At 46.2% G+C, this 23,931-nt stretch overlaps 1 protein-coding gene across 1 annotated transcript in view; it reads left to right on the plus strand.

Annotated features, from left to right (window-relative positions):
• The window catches only part of slc36a1 (solute carrier family 36 member 1), a 34,241-nt gene extending 12,271 nt beyond the window's left edge, over window positions 1-21,970 (plus strand). The window contains exons 11-12 of the mRNA XM_080007797.1: window positions 651-820; window positions 20,405-21,970. Of these exons, the coding sequence (XP_079863923.1) occupies window positions 651-820; window positions 20,405-20,679 (445 nt within the window). The 3' untranslated portion in view covers window positions 20,680-21,970. The remainder of the gene's footprint in view (window positions 1-650; window positions 821-20,404) is intronic.
• Window positions 21,971-23,931: the final 1,961 nt, after the last annotated feature.

Here is a 23,931-nt window from a genome sequence, read left to right on the forward strand (position 1 = left end):
CTTTTGTAAGGATTTATAGATCAAATTTAGATTTATTTTACTTTAGATTAAATTTCTGTCTGGTATTTCTGTCTGGTTTAGTATTTATCTTGTAATTACCTTGTAGCTGCAGGGTTCATATGTGGTATATGAACTCTTATTAACTCCCGCATAACAGATTTCCTATTCTTTCATTTAATGCACTTAGTCTTGGAAAAGTGTGTAAACTAAACATCAATAAAGCACCTGTGGCCTCAGGAAACGATTTTTAATGTTGAACTCTTAAACTTAAGTTATTGTGTCATGACAATTTTATCATAAAATCACCTTCTTATAAGGCACCCAAAACGGTAAAAAAAATGTAGGCCCCATGGTGGGCAACTGTTATAAATTCTCCAGAAGCACGCACTTGCACTTTCCTGCCCAAACTCGGGAATTCTGAAGTTAGAAAACAGATAGTAACACACACAATAATAATACTTTGAACACAACGGCTTGTTGTCTTAGATACTGCAAATCAAGTTTTCTGACAGACCTGACAAATGTCTGTCCTCCTGCTTGCTCACACTTTCTGTCTTTGACTTTCATTTTTGTTTCATCCAACTTCTCTGTCTCTGTCTGTCTCTCTCTCTCTCTCTCTCTCTCTCTCTCTCCCCCCCCCCCTCTCTCAGGCTGTACCAGATTGTCAAGCTGCTCTACTGTTTTGGGATCTTCATCACCTTCGCCCTCCAGTTCTACGTTCCGGCCGAGATCCTGATCCCGCCGCTGGTCGCCCGTGTCTCCGGATACTGGGAGATTGTTGTGGACCTGCTCACCCGCACCGCACTCGTCATCTTCACCTGTAAGTCCAAAAAACGTGGATAGAACTTTTTTCTGTTTCCCGTGCAGGTAGAAGAACAAATCCTTAAACGTCAGGAAACTAAAATTCATTCGGGCTGCATCCTTTATGACCTTTTTTCATCATTTATATTTAGAGTTATAAAGTCATTCATAATGATTTAATATGAAGTATGGTTGCAGTAGATACGCTGTCTTGAAGAGTGTGTGTCTGTACCACTGGCTGCCCAGAGTGTGTGTGTGTGTGTGTGTGTGTGTGTGTGTGTGTGTGTGTGTGTGTGTGTGTGTGTGTGTGTGTGTGTGTGTGTGTGTGTGTGTGTGTGTGTGTGTGTGTGTGTGTTCGCCGCAAGGCCGCTAGATAACCGTGCCCTCCCTCCGAGCCATTGTCTCGAAAATTATTTTGTGGAAATTAAATCTCCAACTTCGGTCTATGACATTCAACCGGCTATCACGATAAGTGTGCGTATGTGCGCTGTCGAATGTGGTGCAATTTGTGTGTTTGTATGTGCGCTCGCTCCTCGGGGCATGCATCAAATTGCGTGTGTGTGTGTGTGTGTGTGTGTGTGTGTGGGTGTGTGGGTGTGTTTGTGGGTGCGCGCGCGCGTGCAGGTGTTTGTGGTGTGTGTAACGTTTTTTTTTCCCGCTCCCTGGCGTCCTGAGCCCGGAGTAGGAGATGACGTCTGGTGTGAGTGGGGATGAAAAAGCTTTTCTGCCGTGATATGTGATTAACCCGCCGCACGAAGCCCCGGCCGTGTTTCCAGCCGCAGCAGTAAACAGTTCCCACCAGGCTATTTATAACACGCAATAGCGCTCCTATTGATTTCCATTCATTAAGGAGCTCGGATTCTGTCGCTCTGAGCTCCAGGGGCAAATTCTGTCCACTAGAGGGCAGGCCTTTACTCAGGCCCGCTCCTTTCAAACCAAATTAGAGCTTAGAGGTTCCATTCTCTGTTTTTGCTTAATAAGTGGGGTACAGCACCAATCACACCACTGGTTGAGGTTTAATACTGAGGTTTAAACTTTTGAGATCATATGACTTACATTCGCTCATTGTCATGTTGAAAGACGAGGCTTGTTAGGGTCACGTAGTTTGCATTGAGACCTTGGTTTTTCTTCCACTCAACTCCTCAGTAAGCATGTTAACTCAAACCCACGTTGAAGACAAATCCTTTGATCGTTCCCGTGAGAACAGATCCCTCATTCCTGACAGCTCTCCCGGCGTTGGCTCATGGATGGATGCTTTCATGTGCGGCAGACTAAAGTATAGTGGAACTAGTGGGAGAAATGGGTACTGGCTCTCAGGTACTTGCCGATACTGAATTCCATTCTGAATACTAACATTTTCATGACAGTAATTGTGAGACAGCTCTTTTTTGGAGATGCTGTGCGTTTACAGAGCCCCAAACTTTGATTTTTATTTTTATTCTAGAGTCATGTGCCAGGTTGATGTGAACACAGTGGAAAACATTTTACTTTGCTTAATGTTTATTTTTGGTTTCTCTCATTAATTAACCGGTCATTAGCGATAACATTGTGGACTGACTTTAAATAAGCCACCTTAAAGAAAAATGAATTTGCAATGGATGAAGAAATACGGGCTTTGCTGGCAGTGTGGGCAGATGAGGCGATTCAGAAACACTGTTCGCCCTTGGTTTCCCTCTCTGCACAATAATATACTGAACAGAACTAAAAAATGATGCTAAATACTCCATCAAATCCAAGGCCTCCATCACTGAAGTTGACATAATTTGCAAACTAGTCATTACCAAAAGCTAGCTCCAGGTAGTGGAGATGCGGTTGAACAGTGCAGCCACTGAACAACATAGGAGATAAATACCCGACCCTGGAAGGGCTTCTGCCCTTTCCCCTAGATTTTTTTTCAGGGCCACTGGTATGCACTGAAAAAGCCTTAAATAGACGCGGCGCACAAGATGGCTGTGGCAGTTTCGCCTACCATGTGCCACCCACATGCCGTGTTCAGGGGCCTCCAGCACAGGGACACAGAAGATGGGTTGTAGACACCAGTATATGGTAGAGAGAGGGCTGGTTGGAGTTAGCCAGGAGCAGATAGAAACATGTCCTGATGAGGGCTCCTCTCCTGAGTGTGTGTGGGGATGGGGCTTTTACCTGTTGCTCTTTAGACCAACCAACGAGCAACAGGTATGCAGCCACTCTGATCCCAATTACCTAGGTCCAGGTCAGGTGTGGCTGCTCAAACCACCCCATCCCCACACCACGATGGCATATTATAGGCGCGGTCGGCTTGAGGAGCAGACAGTCTGCAATTACATTTGCTTTTGTTTGCTCGGTATATTAAAGACTGAAAACAAAGTGATCACAAGGAGAGGAGGATTTAATCACTTGCATTAACCGCATGAAAATAAGCTGTTTAACTAAGGACCTTTCGCAAAACATTAGCACATGAACACAATGTGCATGATTCATTGCTGCACTTTATCTTCCTTGGCTTGGAGAAAAATTTCACCATGCCTTTTGGATATGGACATTCTCCCATGGGAGGCCCATTTATTGAAATCTTCATGCAGGCCCCCAAGCGCTATTGTTGCTGCCTGCTCCTGAGGTCTGTTCTCACCTCCCAAAAGTGAAGATTTGCCTTTATTTAGTAAATTCTTAAGTTCAAGGATAGATTGCTATCGAAAGCAATCACGAGTTGTACGAGTTGTAGCCCGGTACCCTGTTCATGGTGGATAAATCACGCTCACAATTGACACTGCAAACTGGAACGGTGAGTGCAGTCATTTAAAGGTGTAGTGTGTAGAACTTAGTGGCATCTAGTGGTGAGGTTGCAGATTGCAACCAACTGAATACTCCTCCCCATGGCAGTGCAACATGGTTGAAGCGGTGGGAGATACTTGTGAAAAACGTGAAAGGTCCTCTCTAGAGCCAGGGTTTGGATTGTCCATTCTGGGCTACTGTAGAAGAAACATGATGGTGTAATATGGCGGCCTCCATGAAGCATACCCGCTCCCTAGGCAAATAAAAACGGCTCATTCACTTAACTCATTCATGCTCAACAAATAGATTCTTATTTTCATAGGATGGGGACATGAAGGTGCAGGTGCTATGTCACCGCCCCGGACACCCCATTTGGAAATCAGTACCATTATTTTTTTTATTTTACTTTGAACGTTTTGAATAGGCAATATTGGACACAGTAAAAACTAAAACAGTTACGTTTTAGAATACTATCAATAAATAGGCCATTATAAAAAAAAAAAAATAAATTGTGTTTTTTCTTTCTGGGGACCATGCCGTTATTTTTAGCCTTAAAAGAATATTGTACAATTATAGGAGAAACACTGGCCATCCTCTCCCAGTCAAGCTGCAGAAAGACGTAGCCCTGTACTCTAAGCAGTGTTTATGCCATGCCATGCTCTAGCAAACTACAGGACGCGCAACATTTGTTACTGTCTGACTTTCTCAGCTCTGGAACCACTAGAAAATTATGTAAATGCCATTCTACTGCGCTTTACAGGCTCCTGCACAAGCATATTGATCAGCTAATAAAAGGGAATAAATGCATAGACCCGTTTATGTCCGCGGGTCATTTGCAACGAAGCCTCTCTGGTTTAATTGGCACAGAGTGGAGAGCAAAGGCGTCGGAGTGACTACACAAGTGTGTGTGTGTGTGTGTGTGTGTGTGTGTGTGTGTGTGTGTGTGTGTGTGTGTGTGTGTGTGTGTGTGTGTGGGGGGGGGGGGGGGGGGGTATCAGGTACATGAAGGTGGAAAAGCTGTTGCATTGATATAATTTTGTCCACATAATTTACTTGTTTTTTTATTATCATAGATGTTGAGCTTTGTGATGAGGTTCAAGGATGCTCTACATTTGAGCATTAATAAGTGCTGTAAGGTGTCATCTAGGGGCCAAGTAGGCCCACGCCCCCTGGTCTATACCTTTCTGCTAGTATATGAGGATACCATTTGAATATATATATTTTTTCAGAATCACCACGGCTGAGACAAATAAACACAGAACCAAACAACAACATGTACATGGAAAACCACAAACATACTGTAGATACGTCAGATGACAATATGTATAGAAAAAACTGAATAAATTCAGTCCAGGAAAACTGGAACAGCAATTCAGCAAGTGGCCCCTTGCTGTCATAGTTATGGCAGTAAATGAGGGAGGAAAGGTGAGGGATGTAACCAGGAGTGTGTTCAGGGATGTGTTTAAAGCAGATGCTTGTTAAGTGTCCACTGGTGAGTACGGGACTTGTCCGGAGTACGAGGTTGGTATAATATCTTGGCACCTCCAAGCAGCTGAAAAGGCCCCAAAGCCACCCCTGAGTCCCACAGCCGTATAGACACCCCAATTTGAAGGAAAGCCCGAGCACCCTGCCCTGCAGCCACAGCCCCCAGCCCCCAGCCCTAAGCCCGCGGAGCAACGCCCACCCACAGCCTGAGCATAACCCAGTCCCAGAGTGCGCGAGGAGACCCTGCACCCCTGAGACGCACACATACAACCCACCCCAGGCAGGCAGCAGGCACAGACTGCAGGCCTGAAGCCAGGCCCCTTGCCAACAGACCAAGACCCCGCCCAAACCGACCGCCCCCGATCACACCAGCACCCAGTGCAAGGGTGAGGCCCACACCTCCACAACCGGCCAGACTTCCCATCCAGCCGCAAGGCCCAAGCACCCATCCACGTAGCCTTTCGTGCTCGGGCTACGTGGCTACCTGTGCCACAGGCTGCCAGATACCCGGCGCAGAGAAGGAGCAAAGGCCAACAGCCGGCTCTCGCACCCCAACCCACACCCTCAACAATAGGCAGCCTCCTAGGGGCCCCGAAGGCACCCGCCTCGCCGATCGCAACATGCAAGCTGGCACCAGGCGCAAACCACCAGGACTCAAACCCAGCCGGCAGGGGACCCAGCTGGTTGCCCCCCGGCCAACCACACCCCCACACCGACCCACCAGTGGACCACCACCCGGGAAAAGCCCAGTGCTCAATGTGTGTTGTTGGCAGTTGCAGTTAAAATTGCGGTGTGCCCCATACCTGGAGGAACCCAACCCACAGCGACCAACAACTAGCACGGAGCGGCCCGCTATGCACCTCCACCATGCCGGGCCACTCTGCACCCCCTTCAGGCCCATGACCAGCCCTCGGCCACCGCGTATGGGGACCACAGAACAGAGAGCGGCAGATGGCCCCCTCCCCCACAGCCTGGCCCCCCAGCAACAAGTGCCCTGCGTACGGAGAGCGCTAGAGAACAGGTACTCGAGCAGCCAGGTGCCACGATGAGAGTCCGCCCCCAACTGAAGAAGACCACACGGGGAGCCCACACCGAGCACACCCAGCCAGGCACAGGTCTCTGCCCAGGTCACATGACCAGACGGAACTTCTAACCAGCCCCAGCACGATGGGCCGCCCCCATGTGTTGAGTGATATGTGCTCTGTGCAAAACCCTATATTGGATGAGTTTCATTTTGGAATTGCGGGTCTTTTACATATAAATGCTATATGCCATTTGTCATGAGTCCTTCTGTCCTCAGGCCAAATATTCAATTCCTGATCATAAAGATCTTGTGAATTCATCACGTTTGTGTCCTGTTCAATCAAGTGTTGCGCAGTTGACCAGCCCCCTGGTCCCCAGTCCCTACAGCCACAGGGAACAGCGGATCGATGGACTGTTAGTCTCTGTTGGGTGGTTTCAGAGGAGAGAGATGCTAAATGAATGATAATTTGATATTATTGTTTGTCATTCTTCAGTGGTATTGTGTAGACAGTTGCTGGGTTACACTATTCCGTTGTCTCTAACAATGATGATGACCTAAATCTGTATCTTTCTAACTTTTTTTATGGGGACTAGGGATGCTTCTTCTTCTTCTTTGGGCTGCTCCCGTTAGGGGTGGCCACAGGGGATCATCTGCCTCCAACACCTTTTCTTCTGCGCATCTTCCTCCCTTACACCAACCGCCTGCATGTCCTCCCTCACCACCTCCCTAAACCTTCTCTTTGGCCTTCCTCTTTTCCTCTGGCCTGGCAGCTCCATCCTAGGGCATCCTTCTCCCAATGTAACTCTCATCTCTCCTACACACGTGTCCAAACCATCTCAATCTGGCCTCTCTCACCTTTCCACCAAACTGTCCAACCTGAGCTGTCCCTCTAATGTACTCTTCTGTACAAATGTACTAATGTATTCTTAATCCGTAATACGTAGCTGGTCTCACTACGGCCCTGCTAATTTAGAAAAAAAAGAAGTGTGTTTTTACTGTTTTTAGTTGTTTTATTTGGAGGAACGGGGACAGGGCACGGAGAAACTTGTGCCCCGTTCCTGCTTGCACCCCCCCCCCCCCCCCACTCGGAGTCGGGTACAGCGATATAAATGATTAATAATAATCAGAAAAACAGAAAACAAATCCCCCATATGTTTAATGGACTGTCCCTCCCAGTGACGAGTGAAGCAACTGAAACATTTAGCTTTTCCAGAAGTCCTTGAATATAGGATGGAAGACAGTCAATGATGACAATGATTTATACATATTTATACATGCATATTCTCCTGTAACTTTCACCGGCAAATTATGTTGTTTTATTACTATTTATTATTATATTTTATAATTTAAAGTGATGACGGTAATGAGATCAGCCCTGCATGGACGTCACATGACCACGGTGTTGCATTAATCGTCACACACTTGAGTTTTATTTATGAAGTATATTGTATAGCCTATTTTTTCTTTACCATGCAAGAAACATTTTATTTTTTATTACTTTTTTTAAATTATTTATTAGATTTTCTTTTTTAACCAATATTATTAATTGGTCAAAATTCTTAATGACGGTTAATGGTGAAACGGTTAATTATTAACATTCCGAATGAGGACCTACTTTTTATGAATGATAAACCATCACAACCCAATTAACAATGGGTTAATTGGGTTGTTTTTAAACCTTGTGCAGAGAAAATTTCCACATTTGTTGATGAATGCGGCCCGATAATTGCATGCAGGCGTATTCAGGCTTTTTCATTTTATCTTGTCATCCATCAGGCAAATGGTGTATTTTCACTGATATTACCAGTATGTAGATACTGCTTTTCATCAGTATCCCTTATTATGCCGGCTCGGTCTTACCGAGTCCGTACCACTGAGTTTCTCGGCTCTGAGCTGTTCTGAGGACCAAGGCAGATATTTATCAGTTTTTGTTCCAGGAAGCCAGATGACCTGCATGACAATAACTTGACACCATCACACTCCATTACTGTTGATTAGGTATTTCAATCCCTGTGGCAGACCAAGAGGCGTGGTTAAGCAGTGGCTTGACTTCCAGCATCCTCACAGCTGTCCCGAATCAGCCGAATTAGCACACAAGCGGCGCTGATTGGTCCGATCAGGGGCAGGAAGCTTTCTTAGTGTCTGCCTTTCTTGCGGAGGGGGGATCGGCATACGGGGCTCGTCAGCCGGCCTGGCGCTAGTGACGCCGCTGTTCCTCCTGCGCCCTGACTGATTGCTATTATTATTATTATTTGTCATTTTGGCCAGTGAGCCTTGTGTTCTTCCTTTCTTTCCTAAAAACTCATGCCACGTCGGCGCCCCAGTGCCAGAAAAACTCCGTGTCCCTCCCTAAACTCCTGCCAGTGGGCGGAGTCTCCCACACTCCCCTTATTCTACACACACAAACTGATTATCCATATCATCCATATTGCCTGTACATGCTTTCCAGGAGAGAGAAGAGGGCGGTTTATCAATACCAAGTACGAATGAGTGTGTGCTGTTGGAAGGTACGCTTTTCCTCTCCAGTTCAGTTTGGAGGACAGAGCCGGGGCGGTGAAAGATGTCAATCAAGTTCAGGTGAAGGCATGGACAGGTATCTGTACAATAAGTATCGGTACGATAACTATCCAGGGAGAGCTCTGAGCAGTTGGCGTGTGTTGCTACACTGTTGATGGGAACCGGAGAGGAATTGGCGTGAGACTCCCACTGACCCATCCACCCACCCTACTGTGTTGTGGTGTGAAGAAGAAGCCCAGGGACCCAGGACACACACGCACCAGAGTTTCCGTTTGAAAAAAATCGATGCCCAGAAGATTTCAATGTCCTGGACAATGGGAAAAATTCCGGTCAAATATTATCTATATTTATTTAGCCTAAAATCAATTGATAGGGTTAGGGTATTCATCAAGACATTTCGATTTATAATATTTTTTATTGAAAAATAGGCTATTTTTGCTTATACATTATATTCCAAAAAGTCCCGTCAATAGACTCAAACAATTAATTTATTAATATTATGCTGGCCTACGTTCATTGGGGCAACACGTAAACACAATGAATTTCCTTGAGCTTTCGGCCGACATATTCTCAGATAAAATAAAATAGAATAAAAACTACTTGAAAATAAATGAAAAATGACATGTAAGCCAAGTGCAGCTGCTTGAATCACTAAAATGTCAGTTCTATAAAATTTACATCAAATCAAAAAGAAAATAAACATGGCAAGTCGGCCTGAATCAAAAGAAATAAAGTTTGTTGTGTTGCACATCTCGTTGACATATTTTACACAATGGATATTTACCTTCTGCTTCGGGTAGGAATTTAAATATCCCCAAAAATAAAGTCAAATTATGGATGGATGTGGCCCTGTTGTTAAGGATACCATATAGATATCAGATATCATATATCAGATACAGTGTCATCTTTCTCCCCCGAGTCGCTCATTTTGGACGCTGTCACGCTGCAGGGAGCTACCCACAAGGGAGCGGCGGGCTTCTTTCTATATCGTCAAACCAAATTGGCTCGAGGTGAAAGGTCAGCTTTAGATCCTCCAAATCGATTGGCTTTCCGCTGCCACTTGCCGCTTCTATAAATGAACAAATCTGCAAATCTGGAAAACCTTATCGGAATTATCGAGCCTATTTTATTTAGACGGGGAAATAAATATTGTGATAACTATCATTATCGTTTCTATCGCCCAACACTAATTCAAATTGTGCTGCGAGCGAATTAATTTCACCGGACATTATGACTGGAGAGATTTAGATATGCATGACAGAAACTCTGACACACACGCATAAAAACAATCGCGCACACACGCTTTTCTTTGTCTTCTGGGAGGAGATGCTGGTCTGACTCGTCTGCTTCTGCTACTCCGTCATTTTCTCTCCCTCTCCCCATCGTGATGTCTGCAAACATCTATGCTTCTCTGCCGGTTTGGACTTTCACAGTTCCGACAGAGGAAAAGACAAATATTGGGAAACCCACTCAACGGTGCAACCAGTGTATATACAGTGTATATATATACAGATCTGACACTAGTTTTCCCCTGCGTCTTCTTGGATTTTATATGTTTTTGTTCCATTTCTTTGAACTGCAGGTTGTCACTGGCCTTTTGCATCAGTGGCATGTCTGGGGTACTGAAACGTCACACATAAAATCTCACGTATTCAATTTTGCTAGGCATGCTTAGCAACCGGCCTATGGACTACCAGGTCATGGACTGCCACGTTATGGACAACCAGCATATGGACAAGCTGCCCATGGACAACCAGGCTATGGACAACCTGCTTATGCCCAAGCCCTGGCTTTTACCAAAGAAGTGGCTTTTTTTCTACATTGGTGTGAAAGGCAGAAGAAAATAAACAATGGGAGAAAACAAATGGCTTGAGGTTGGAGGGACGACAGCTGCATTGGTTACAACTACAACCAGAGAGGACTCAAAAATATGGCTGAGTCATTTCTGGCAGAGAGAAATCATCTTTTTTTTTAATGTCTGCAGTGCAGGTGAGCCACATGGTGTGTCAGCAGAGCTAAATGAGGCGTGCCCAGAGTGGGGCTGCTGCATGACGCTCATAGAGGGTTAGACCTCATAGAGGTCTGTCTTCAGCGGGAAGCCCCTGCTGGGACAGGAAGGTCAACCTCCACCTCCCTCCTCCTACTCCTAACCCTTCCGACTTACTGTTCTTCACTCCCTACACCCTTTGTGCATAACTCTGCATTCATATGTATACACAGTATACTGTGTATGTATGCAGGGCCCAACGTTCTTCTAATTTCTGGTGAAAATTAATTGAGGCAGGTAATTCTGTATTTCTGGCCAAAACAGCTTGTGCATTGTGCCAATTCGCCCTCTCATCCAGGAAATTTTACACCTTCCCCTCTCTCTTTTCCACCGCTTGAGGCGGAACGCCAATTATTTTGAAATTGTTTTTTTCGGGGAGATATATATGGATTTATTCATGAAACAGGGCAGTAAACAATCATCAAAATGTCTTACTTATAATTTATCACACACTCCCCTGTATAATTTGGTGCAATCACTTTCCTCCATCATCGTCTTTACAACGGAACGATAACAATATTTTTGCCCTCAAGGCCACACATAAACACCCGCACAGCCATACATTACCACACACACACACACACACACACACACACACACATATATATATATATATATAGTCTATCCCTATGCCATTTTCATTTGTAGTCTACATGCCTGTAAAGTCCTGACAACTGAGTGTTTCAAAAGATACCTCAATGCAACAGTGAAAAATGGCTTCTTGATGCAATCAATTTGTACTCACCGATACCACGTGCAAGTACTGAGTACTCACTCCTGGCGTTCTTATACCCAACGCCAACACTTGACCTCGGTCCCAGGCTTTCTCATCTATGAAGGAGAATGGCATCAGAATCTTTTGAAGTTATCTGGTATTGAGAGAACTCAGCCGGCTTCCAGCTTCAGCCCACAGTCCAGAAGAATGTACGTATTGCAGCCCTCTGTGTGGCATTCAGATGCAGCAATTCATCTATCTCCATACCGGATCACTTAAAACACAATATACAGCTATGAGTCAGTCAGGTCTGACTAAAATGGTTTGTTAGTTTTCCTTTAACACTACGCCAGTGGCTACTAGAAGGCCAAATTGTTACCAGTGTGAAGTTGAAGTGATTAATTCCAACAATACATCTGATGATAAGAAGTGATAGTGTTTTCTTTTGTTTTTGTTTTCTTTGAAAGCCACCTCATATGTCCTACTAAAAGCAAAGGCATGAGGCGATTGGTGTGAAAAAGACGTCTTTCAGTTTCGGAACATAGAGAATAGCGTAGTCCCGATTTAACATTTAACAGACGGAGGCAGGTGAGGTGGGTCGGGTAGGATGATGGAGCTGGAGGGCAAAGCGGAGAGAGCAGAGGTGGGGTGATTCAGACTGATCTGCTCATAGAGGAGATATGGGATGACTATGGGAGGACAGGGCTCAAAGATGAAGAGTTATCTTTGCAGCCAACGGTGTCTGCCCCAGAGAACACCATCACAGGGGGGAAAACAAGACACAAATCAGCGTATTTGAAAGAGCCATCGCATAATGTCCCTCCTTGCGAAAGTGTGTTTTCCAGGAGTGATCTTTGAATGGGGGGTTAGAGACAAAGTGCTTTGGCAGTACAGTCACCAGTATACCTGTATACATGCATACAATGGGCATGGATACAATTTATCTGAGCAGTCAAAGTGTCTTTCCTATTTACTTCTATATATTTAAGGTGTTTCTTACTTGGGCCTTTATTGGATTCCATTGTCTATCTACACAAAGCAAAATGCAGCTGTGCAAACAAATGTCAAGGTTACCCATTCACCTAGTCTCTCCAAAGGTGCTCAACATTAGTATTTCCATCTTTGAAATATTTGCCATTGTTTCAGTTTTTGGGTGTGGGTATTTTTGTTTCAGTGTTTTTATTTTACCCTGTGACAGGGCCAACAGGACGTGTTTCTCTTTGTTTATGTGGGGTGGGAGGCTGGCCCGGCTCACCACGGTGCTCCGGGCACTCCCATCTTGAGCCCTTTTGAAGTTGGCTGATGCTCTACATTCTGCCTCTCTCTCTCAGGGGGCCACAATCAGCCTTTTAGCCCCTGCTTTGTAGTTGTATTTTCCTCATCTTCTTTTTTTCTGTGGAGTCTCTGGGCCCTCTCGAGCTCCTTCACCTGGCTCCTCGCAGCCATGCTTGCCTTGTTTGATTTAGGGGAAGGTTTCAAATTTGGTTTGAAGCGTGCCCTTGTACTGTGAGGGCTTTTAAGAGAAGTGACAGGTTTTCTCCTGGGAGTGTTACGGCAGCGAGCTGCTTTCCCTGGTCTTGTCACATGAAAGCCCGACCTTGCCGTCGCCCTGTAGGTTAATTTGACAGACTTTGTGAACACGCCGACCCAAGCGATTGATTATGGTTCAAAGAGCCTTTTATGAGCCTCTGGTAATGGGTGTCAGACAAACAGGGAGAATGGCGGCAGCCGTCTCGTCCTTTCCTTTCCACCACAGAGAAGATAGCAAATGACAGAGTGAGACGCTGTGAGTTGGCGTTCATCTCTGTGTTTGTTGATGTGTGTTTGCTGGTGTGTGTTGGCTGGTGTGTGTTTGTTGATGTGTGTTGGCTGGTGTGTGTTGGCTGATGTGTGTTGGCTGGTGTGTGTTGGCTGGTGTGTGTTAGCTTGTGTGTGTTGGCTGGTGTGTGTTGGCTGGTGTGTGTTTGCTGGTGTGTGTTGGCTGGTGTGTGTTGGCTGGTGTGTGTTAGCTTGTGTGTGTTGGCTGGTGTGTGTTGGCTGGTGTATGTTTGCTGGTGTGTGTTGGCTGGTGTGTTTGTTGATGTGTGTTTGCTGGTGTGTGTTGGCTGGTGTGTGTTTGCTGGTGTGTGTTGGCTGGTGTGTGTTTGCTGGTGTGTGTTGGCTGGTGTGTGTTTGCTGGTGTGTGTTGGCTGGTGTGTGTTTGCTGGTGTGTGTTGGCTGGTGTGTGTTTGCTGGTGTGTGTTTGCTGGTGTGTGTTGGCTGGTGTGTGTTGGCTGGTGTGTGTTTGCTGGTGTGTGTTGGCTGGTGTGTGTTTGCTGGTGTGTGTTGGCTGGTGTGTGTTTGCTGGTGTGTGTTGGCTGGTGTGTGTTGGCTAGTGTGTGTTGGCTGGTGTGTGTTTGCTGGTGTGTGTTGGCTGGTGTGTGTTGGCTGGTGTGTGTTTGCTGGTGTGTGTTGGCTGGTGTGTGTTTGCTGGTGTGTGTTGGCTGGTGTGTGTTTGCTGGTGTGTGTTGGCTGGTGTGTGTTGGCTGGTGTGTGTTTGCTGGTGTGTGTTGGCTGGTGTGTGTTTGCTGATGTGTGTTGGCTGGTGTGTGTTGGCTGGTGTGTGTTTGCTGATGTGTGTTGGCTGGTGTGTGTTGGCTGGTGTGTGTTAGCTTGTGTGTGTTGGCTGGTGTGTGTTGGCTGGTGTGTGTTGGCTGGTGTGTGTTGGCTGGTGTGTGTTAGCTTGTGTGTGTTGGCTGGTGTGTGTTGGCTGGTGTATGTTTGCTGGTGTGTGTTGGCTGGTGTGTGTTTGTTGATGTGTGTTTGCTGGTGTGTGTTGGCTGGTGTGTGTTTGCTGGTGTGTGTTGGCTGGTGTGTGTTTGCTGGTGTGTGTTGGCTGGTGTGTGTTTGCTGGTGTGTGTTGGCTGGTGTGTGTTTGCTGGTGTGTGTTGGCTGGTGTGTGTTTGCTGGTGTGTGTTGGCTGGTGTGTGTTGGCTGGTGTGTGTTGGCTGGTGTGTGTTTGCTGGTGTGTGTTGGCTGGTGTGTGTTTGCTGGTGTGTGTTGGCTGGTGTGTGTTTGCTGGTGTGTGTTGGCTGGTGTGTGTTGGCTGGTGTGTGTTGGCTGGTGTGTGTTTGCTGGTGTGTGTTTGCTGGTGTGTGTTGGCTGGTGTGTGTTTGCTGGTGTGTGTTGGCTGGTGTGTGTTTGCTGGTGTGTGTTGGCTGGTGTGTGTTTGCTGGTGTGTGTTGGCTGGTGTGTGTTGGCTGGTGTGTGTTTGCTGGTGTGTGTTGGCTGGTGTGTGTTTGCTGGTGTGTGTTGGCTGGTGTGTGTTTGCTGATGTGTGTTGGCTGGTGTGTGTTGGCTGGTGTGTGTTAGCTTGTGTGTGTTAGCTTGTGTGTGTTTGCTGGTGTGTGTTGGCTGGTGTGTGTTTGCTGGTGTGTGTTGGCTGGTGTGTGTTGGGTGGTGTGTGTTAGCTTGTGTGTGTTGGCTGGTGTGTGTTGGCTGGTGTGTGTTTACTGGTGTGTGTTTGCTGGTGTGTGTTGGCTGGTGTGTGTTTGCTGGTGTATGTTTGCTGGTGTGTGTTGGCTGGTGTGTGTTTGCTGGTGTGTGTTGGCTGGTGTGTGTTGGCTGGTGTGTGTTGGCTGGTGTGTGTTGGCTGGTGTGTGTTTGCTGGTGTGTGTTGGCTGGTGTGTGTTTGCTGGTGTGTGTTGGCTGGTGTGTGTTTGCTGGTGTGTGTTGGCTGGTGTGTGTTGGCTAGTGTGTGTTGGCTGGTGTGTGTTTGCTGGTGTGTGTTTGCTGGTGTGTGTTGGCTGGTGTGTGTTTGCTGGTGTGTGTTGGCTGGTGTGTGTTTGCTGGTGTGTGTTGGCTGGTGTGTGTTTGCTGGTGTGTGTTGGCTGGTGTGTGTTGGCTGGTGTGTGTTTGCTGGTGTGTGTTGGCTGGTGTGTGTTTGCTGGTGTGTGTTGGCTGGTGTGTGTTTGCTGATGTGTGTTGGCTGGTGTGTGTTGGCTGGTGTGTGTTAGCTTGTGTGTGTTAGCTTGTGTGTGTTTGCTGGTGTGTGTTGGCTGGTGTGTGTTGGGTGGTGTGTGTTAGCTTGTGTGTGTTGGCTGGTGTGTGTTGGCTGGTGTGTGTTTACTGGTGTGTGTTTGCTGGTGTGTGTTGGCTGGTGTGTGTTTGCTGGTGTATGTTTGCTGGTGTGTGTTGGCTGGTGTGTGTTTGCTGGTGTGTGTTGGCTGGTGTGTGTTGGCTGGTGTGTGTTGGCTGGTGTGTATTTGCTGGTGTGTGTTGGCTGGTGTGTGTTTGCTGGTGTGTGTTGGCTGGTGTGTGTTGGCTGGTGTGTGTTTGCTGGTGTGTGTTGGCTGGTGTGTGTTTGCTGGTGTGTGTTGGCTGGTGTGTGTTGGCTGGTGTGTGTTTGCTGGTGTGTGTTGGCTGGTGTGTGTTGGCTGGTGTGTGTTTGCTGGTGTGTGTTGGCTAGTGTGTGTTGGCTGGTGTGTGTTTGCTGGTGTGTGTTTGCTGGTGTGTGTTGGCTGGTGTGTGTTGGCTGGTGTGTGTTTGCTGGTGTGTGTTGGCTGGTGTGTGTTTGCTGGTGTATGTTGGCTGGTGTGTGTTTGCTGGTGTGTGTTGGCTGGTGTGTGTTTGCTGGTGTGTGTTGGCTGGTGTGTGTTTGCTGGTGTGTGTTGGCTGGTGTGTGTTTGCTGGTGTGTGTTGGCTGGTGTGTGTTGGCTAGTGTGTGTTGGCTGGTGTGTGTTGGCTGGTGTGTGTTTGCTGGTGTGTGTTTGCTGGTGTGTGTTGGCTGGTGTGTGTTGGCTGGTGTGTGTTTGCTGGTGTGTGTTGGCTAGTGTGTGTTGGCTGGTGTGTGTTTGCTGGTGTGTGTTGGCTGGTGTGTGTTTGCTGGTGTATGTTGGCTGGTGTGTGTTTGCTGGTGTGTGTTGGCTGGTGTGTGTTTGCTGGTGTGTGTTGGCTGGTGTGTGTTTGCTGGTGTGTGTTGGCTGGTGTGTGTTTGCTGGTGTGTGTTGGCTGGTGTGTGTTGGCTAGTGTGTGTTGGCTGGTGTGTGTTGGCTGGTGTGTGTTAGCTTGTGTGTGTTAGCTTGTGTGTGTTTGCTGGTGTGTGTTGGCTGGTGTGTGTTGGGTGGTGTGTGTTAGCTTGTGTGTGTTGGCTGGTGTGTGTTGGCTGGTGTGTGTTTACTGGTGTGTGTTGGCTGGTGTGTGTTTGCTGGTGTGTGTTGGCTGGTGTGTGTTGGCTGGTGTGTGTTGGCTGGTGTGTGTTGGCTGGTGTGTGTTTGCTGGTGTGTGTTGGCTGGTGTGTGTTTGCTGGTGTATGTTGGCTGGTGTGTGTTTGCTGGTGTGTGTTGGCTGGTGTGTGTTTGCTGGTGTGTGTTGGCTGGTGTGTGTTTGCTGGTGTGTGTTGGCTGGTGTGTGTTTGCTGGTGTGTGTTGGCTGGTGTGTGTTGGCTAGTGTGTGTTGGCTGGTGTGTGTTGGCTGGTGTGTGTTTGCTGGTGTGTGTTTGCTGGTGTGTGTTGGCTGGTGTGTGTTGGCTGGTGTGTGTTTGCTGGTGTGTGTTGGCTAGTGTGTGTTGGCTGGTGTGTGTTTGCTGGTGTGTGTTGGCTGGTGTGTGTTTGCTGGTGTATGTTGGCTGGTGTGTGTTTGCTGGTGTGTGTTGGCTGGTGTGTGTTTGCTGGTGTGTGTTGGCTGGTGTGTGTTTGCTGGTGTGTGTTGGCTGGTGTGTGTTTGCTGGTGTGTGTTGGCTGGTGTGTGTTGGCTAGTGTGTGTTGGCTGGTGTGTGTTGGCTGGTGTGTGTTTGCTGGTGTGTGTTTGCTGGTGTGTGTTGGCTGGTGTGTGTTGGCTGGTGTGTGTTTGCTGGTGTGTGTTGGCTAGTGTGTTGGCTGGTGTGTGTTGGCTGGTGTGTGTTGGCTGGTGTGTGTTGGCTGGTGTGTGTTTGCTGGTGCGTGTTGGCTAGTGTGTTTGCTGGTGTGTGTTTGCTGGTGTGTGTTTGCTGGTGTGTGTTGCCTGGTGTGTGTTGGCTGGTGTGTGTTGGCTGGTGTGTGTTGGCTGGTGTGTGTTTGCTGGTGTGTGTTGGCTGGTGTGTGTTTGCTGGTGTGTGTTGGCTGGTGTGTGTTGGCTGGTGTGTGTTTGCTGGTGTGTGTTGGCTGGTGTGTGTTGGCTAGTGTGTGTTGGCTGGTGTGTGTTTGCTGGTGTGTGTTTGCTGGTGTGTGTTGGCTGGTGTGTGTTTGCTGGTGTGTGTTTGCTGGTGTGTGTTGGCTGGTGTGTGTTGGCTGGTGTGTGTTTGCTGGTGTGTGTTGGCTGGTGTGTGTTGGCTAGTGTGTGTTGGCTGGTGTGTGTTTGCTGGTGTGTGTTTGCTGGTGTGTGTTGGCTAGTGTGTTGGCTGGTGTGTGTTGGCTGGTGTGTGTTGGCTGGTGTGTGTTGGCTGGTGTGTGTTTACTGGTGCGTGTTGGCTAGTGTGTTTGCTGGTGTGTGTTTGCTGGTGTGTGTTTGCTGGTGTGTGTTGCCTGGTGTGTGTTGGCTGGTGTGTGTTGGCTGGTGTGTGTTGGCTGGTGTGTGTTTGCTGGTGTGTGTTGGCTGGTGTGTGTTTGCTGGTGTGTGTTGGCTGGTGTGTGTTGGCTGGTGTGTGTTTGCTGGTGTGTGTTGGCTGGTGTGTGTTGGCTAGTGTGTGTTGGCTGGTGTGTGTTTGCTGGTGTGTGTTTGCTGGTGTGTGTTGGCTGGTGTGTGTTTGCTGGTGTGTGTTTGCTGGTGTGTGTTGGCTGGTGTGTGTTGGCTGGTGTGTGTTTGCTGGTGTGTGTTGGCTGGTGTGTGTTGGCTGGTGTGTGTTGGCTGGTGTGTGTTTGCTGGTGTGTGTTTGCTGGTGTGTGTTGGCTGGTGTGTGTTTGCTGGTGTGTGTTTGTTGGTGTGCGCACACCGGCTTTTTGCGGTTCGTCCGCGTAGTACATGAGTTGACGCTTTTTGAAATGAATCCCCCTGGACAACGAACACAAAAGTCTGCGTACCAGTGCACAGTGGCATTGGGACAGCTATCTTCATCTGTTGCCCATCTCCACGGCAACAGATGAAGATGACTAGGTTCCCCTGCGACTGTCACAGCGTGGCGGTGTGTCTGCAGCAACAGCCTGATTATCCTCGCAGCACGTATCCACCAACACGCACACACACACACACACACACACACACACACACACACACACACACACACACACACACACACACACACACACACACACACAAACACACCTCATCCAGCTCTTCAGCTCCTACCCGCCCCATCGTTCTCAGGCGCATCAGTTTTAATCCAGCTCTCTACTCCTCTGTTGTATTGTTTATAGTTTAACAGTTCAGTGTCTTTCCTTCTCTGATTCTGTTTTGCCTCCAGACCCGGGGCCGCCAAGAAGCTTTAAAAATAAGAAAAATAACCCTTTCTACTTCCTGGGTCTCATTCTCTTTCTCTTTCTCTTTCTCTTTCTGTGGTGAATGCATTGCTGTTCTGCTTGGGGGGAAAAATGTTAACTCTGCCAGGTCGTAAAACGTCTAAAATCAGCTGACATTACTAAAAATCACGAGCATCCTATCAGTAGTTCTAACAACCAATAGAGATTGTACAATACCTCTCTTCTTTATATAATACGATACTCAAATATTGAGTATCTGCCAATACCAATACAAATCCAATATTTCTTTCTCTTCAGCATCCCACACAACATCAATCTTCACTTCAAACTGCAAAAGAGCTGTTTGTATTGATGCACTTCCACACCCTTAAGGTGACCTCCTCAAAGCATCGTTCTCAAACCGCTCAGACAAACGCTTTATGACCTCCAGGAAGAAATATGTGTAATATTATTCAGCTAAAACAGTTTCACACAAAGACACTGAAATATCACTTGAAGAACAAATTTAAACCAAAAACATATGATGTTGTTACCAGGTGGCTTCTTTACATCCGTGTTTCCCCAACCATTAGATCAGTCATTTGAGTTGAAAGGGGCACGACAATTGCTCCATTCCTCAACTTTGTTTTTTTGTTTGTTTGTTGACAATATTAAAGAGTTCTTTTCAGGGGCCCCGGTCATAGGTAATGATGCCTCTACCAGTAAGACACCACAGACCCAGTGTGTGGACATTCTGGGTCACGGTTTGCCGCGCGTTCTCCTACACACCCGCCTGCTTTCCCATTAGCGCCATCGCCATGGTGACGACATGGCACCATGTGTTTGGAACGGTGTCTCCCCAACTTCTTTTCTGCCAGGTCACCATTTCCAATCAAATAATCCCACAGCACATCACTATCCTGCCACTAAACGTGCCCCAAAACGTCACACACATGGAATTGTGCTTATTTATTTTGCCTACTAATAGTTGGCAATGCCACGACGAGACCGACCTGGGATCGACACAAGATCGACTTTTTTGTGGCGGACAAATCTTTTAAATGACTTTGGGGTCGGGAGTCTCAAAAGGTCCATGATTCACACTGAACGCGACTGATTTACGCGCATACATCATTTGGACCGAATTAAATGAGACAACTGAGAGCCAAACAGCCTCTTCCGATTCGTGCTCATCGTTCAGGAAGTCATCCCTCGCTCACCGTGCGCTACACCAACCAAAGCGGCGTCAGAAAGTTGGACGACTCTTTACCCTTGACCGAGCGACTCGTCCAGAACCGAATCTCAAAAAAAGGATCCCTTTTAACCTTTCATTGCTACGAATTGTTCTCACTTTGAGTGTGACACTTAAGCTTTCTCTTGATGAACACAGAGAATTACAGATATTTTCTGCTGGGAATGACGATGTTTTGATCTTGCAACACAATCGCTGATTTCCGTTATTACGTTTTTAAAGTGGCATTTCAAAAAATGTCCACAGCACACCTGGGGATTTCTCACAGCATGAAACACTTGTTTATGTTATGTCCTCAACTTACTTCACATACTTTTTTCCCACCTCCAATATCCAATCCCGCATTTTTTGCTGGTATTGGCCCAACAAAGATACTGGGTATTGGATCAGGGCTATCTCTAACAAGAGATGCTCTCTCTCTCTCTCTCTCTCTCTCTCTCTCTCTCTCTCTCTCCCCCCCCAGGTATCCTGGCCATCCTGATCCCAGAGCTGGACCTTGTCATCTCGCTGGTGGGCTCGGTTAGCAGCAGCTTCCTGGCGCTTATCTTCCCTCCACTGCTGGAGCTGGCGACCTTCCACTCAGAGGGTGTTTCCCCATGGGTGGTTGTCAAGAACACGGTGATCAGCCTGGTGGGTCTGATCGGCTTCGTCACGGGGACGTACATCGCCATCGTGGAGATCATCGGCCGCAGCCGACACCAACAGAACCAAGTCTTCACTTCCTTCCTGCTGCAGTGAAGGAGATGGCAGAGCCTCCAAACAGCAGCCAATTACAAGTGTTTTATCTTTGGTTGGCGTTTTAATTCTCTGCCAAATATGTCCGGACTTTTCGCTTTTGTTTTTATCGTCATGATGCTGTCAGTGTTTTGTTTTCAAGGTAATTGCCGTGCTCAGAGTGAACACTAGGATGCCCTTAAGCTCAAGTAAATATCAGCAGTTTAATCACCAATCATTCAAGTTATTATTGTGCAATATTGGTGAATTGAGTTTGAGCTTATCTCTTTAATGAAGTGTTTTAAATATAAGGGGCCAGCGAATACGATGCTAATACAAAGATGCCTTTTGTCCTGGTTGTTGAATTTTTAGACTTGAGACGATTACACTTGTTTAAATCAGAAGTGCAAACTACCTCACAAAACTATATCAATTGTTTTGGTGAAATCGCGACTTTGAACACAGATTAGCTGGTTTCTTATTGAGCATAACTTTCACATTTGAACCCCCACCCATTGTTCTTTAAGGACACCACCTAGTGCACAAACAAATCTGATTTTGTCCTGTCACTTAAACTTTTGTTTATGTCGACATGTATGTATCTACATACGTTTGTATGTATTTTTCTGATATTTCAGATGTTAAATAATTTTTAAAATCCATTTTATTGATTTTAAAAGAATGCATGAAAAACATACTGTATATGGTTTCATTTATTGAGTTTGTTTCTTTTTTTTTTGTTTTGTTCTTGCTGTTTTTTGTTCTCATTACCTCTATTGATCCAATTAGCCATTATAGGTTGAGGCTCAATTTGCACCTTATTCCACTTTTATTTTTTAAATGTTTAGTCAGAAATTACTGTACTACAGTTACTTATACAATACAATTTGAGGTCATATTTTAGCAACAAACCTTGTCAAAATATGACCTTGTTGTGTCATTGATAAGAGATAAACAGCCTCCTCCTTAACATCACAATGGGGACGTATATAACAGCTTTATCGTCATAGGGATGGAACACTGCTTCATCTCTTCAACACCTTACCTCCATTTAGCCACTATGCTGTAGATTCTATTCACCGCTGGTGTGTATATATTTCGGTCCGCCTAGACCCCTGGTCCTCTTGAAACCACAGTAAAATCGGATCATTTTAGCATCATTTTAGCATCATTTTAGAAATACTCAAGAAAGAAATGAGAAAAGGTTTATTTTATTTTAATTTAACTACTTGAATCCACAGCCTGCCCCACCAAGGAACAGTGTAACAGTACTGTATGTCTTCACCCAATTTGTAATAAAGGTGTTAGAATTGTCCCAAGTAGTGTGACAAGATTCCTGCCTCCTTTGACAGAAGCTTTTTCTTCACCTTTTTGTGTTATTACTTAGTCCCATTTTATTTCAGACGTGATTAAAAGCAGCTTTAAAATAATTTAAAAAATAAGTGATTTAGCTGATGTGTGTCCTTTTCCCAACAAGTCATCCTTGTTGAAAATGTAAAATGCCCTTGTATTTGGGAACTCAGATGCTTACAAGCCCATGTTATCATTACATGCTACGCGTAAATCCTGCTAATACTTATAAATTACAGATATTTCATAATTACACTGATGTCAAACCCTTGTTGGTTTCTAGTGAGAATATTTTTTCTTGTTTTCCAGAGATTTCTCTGATTTATGCCCTTTTCCCTTTGTTTCAAAAGCACCGTAACATGTCTGAATGTACTTCATATACATTTAATTTAACCATCAATTCAACATGACAAAGATAAAAAAAAAAATCTGTATGAGTCTATTTATTTCTCTTGTCCTCAATGTTTTGAATAATTATTAGACTCAATCTCATGTCAAGTCTCAAATCTGAGCATCATAAAATGTCTCCATAAAATGTAAAAATTTATAATCAACCATATGCATGTGCTTGTTGTTGGTGTATGAGCCGTGAAAAACACAACAGCTCTCATGTCTCTTTTTTGTAAAGGCTGCACTAAATGTAATCTTATTCAAATAAAGAACCTTGGATTCCAGAGGCCCGGGCTTGTTGTGTGCTAGCCCGCGCTCAAAGCTAACGGTCGGTGAGTCCCCAAAGTGCAGGCAGCTCTCCGTACTCTCAATGTAAGCAATTTCAGTAATCCTGTTGCCTTCCTAATTGATACAAATGAGATGGATGTGGATTGGATTGGTGTAAAAACAAGGTCCGGTGGGGTTCATTTTTCTATAGAAAGCTGCGTGCTGCACTTGTGGTCAGCCACAGATGGAATTCCATTAAGCCAAGTGGGCGCACTGGAGGATCTAATGTAGACCACAGTATTCAGCAAGCAGCCAATGCATTCAAAATGAGCAATGGTGCATTTACATTCACTATATATTAGTCTTAAAAAGCCATATTTTGCTGTTGGGAGTTCTGCATTAGTTTGGTTTTGCAATAAGCTAGTCATTGTCTCTTGCAATTTGGTTGAAAAGTGGTTTTCTTGTATTTCTCTGCCTTCATCATCCAAAGGCAAAATAAAGCTGCTTTAATTTCCACACCTCTCCCTGTGTTTGCACTTCAAAATCTTCATCATTCAATCGTGCTTTGCTGAAGTGACAGCAAAAGCAAGCAAGGCTTCGAAATCGGTGGGCAATGACAAAGGAATGATGGAACACCCGGTTGAAAAGCAGATCCATGAATATAAACGCATCTGGCAACATGGAGTTGTGCTGCTTCTCTTTGTGCACGTTTCGTCACGGCAGAAGCACGGTTTTTTGTTTTTGTTTTGTCACCTAAGCCTCAATTTTCAATCATTGGGAATGAACCCGAGTGAAGATGGACCCAAAGATGGAGACTAGCATGTCTGGGTGCCCTGTCCTGCGGCCATGTCTTGTCCTGTCTTTACTGTGTCACGTTGTTGAAGCTGATCGCATGTGTAGATTTGAACTCTGGGACAGTCTTGAGACTTGGATTCAGAAGTGATGGTGCGGAGAAAACAGTCACAGGGAGAGTGCAGGCTATCTGGAGAGATACCCAAAGATTTGGGCGCAACTCACAGATCCCATTTTGAGAGAAGGGGACTGCTGCAAAGGTTGACAAACAGACCGTCCAGAGAGAACCGGGTGTTATGTGGGGATGCTGTGCCACACCTGTCTTGGGTCAAAGTGACTGGGCCCAGGATCAGAGGGGCTGTACACCTGTTGCTGCTTTAGAGTAATCGAGCAACAGATAAAACCCTCATTTCCACACACTCAGGAGAGGAGCCCTTGTCACGACATGTTGTCCATCCGCTCCGGGTTTGTTCCGCC

This window comes from Zeus faber, assembly GCF_960531495.2.
Source record: "Zeus faber genome assembly, chromosome: 10".
In the NCBI taxonomy this organism is placed as follows: domain Eukaryota; kingdom Metazoa; phylum Chordata; class Actinopteri; order Zeiformes; family Zeidae; genus Zeus; species Zeus faber.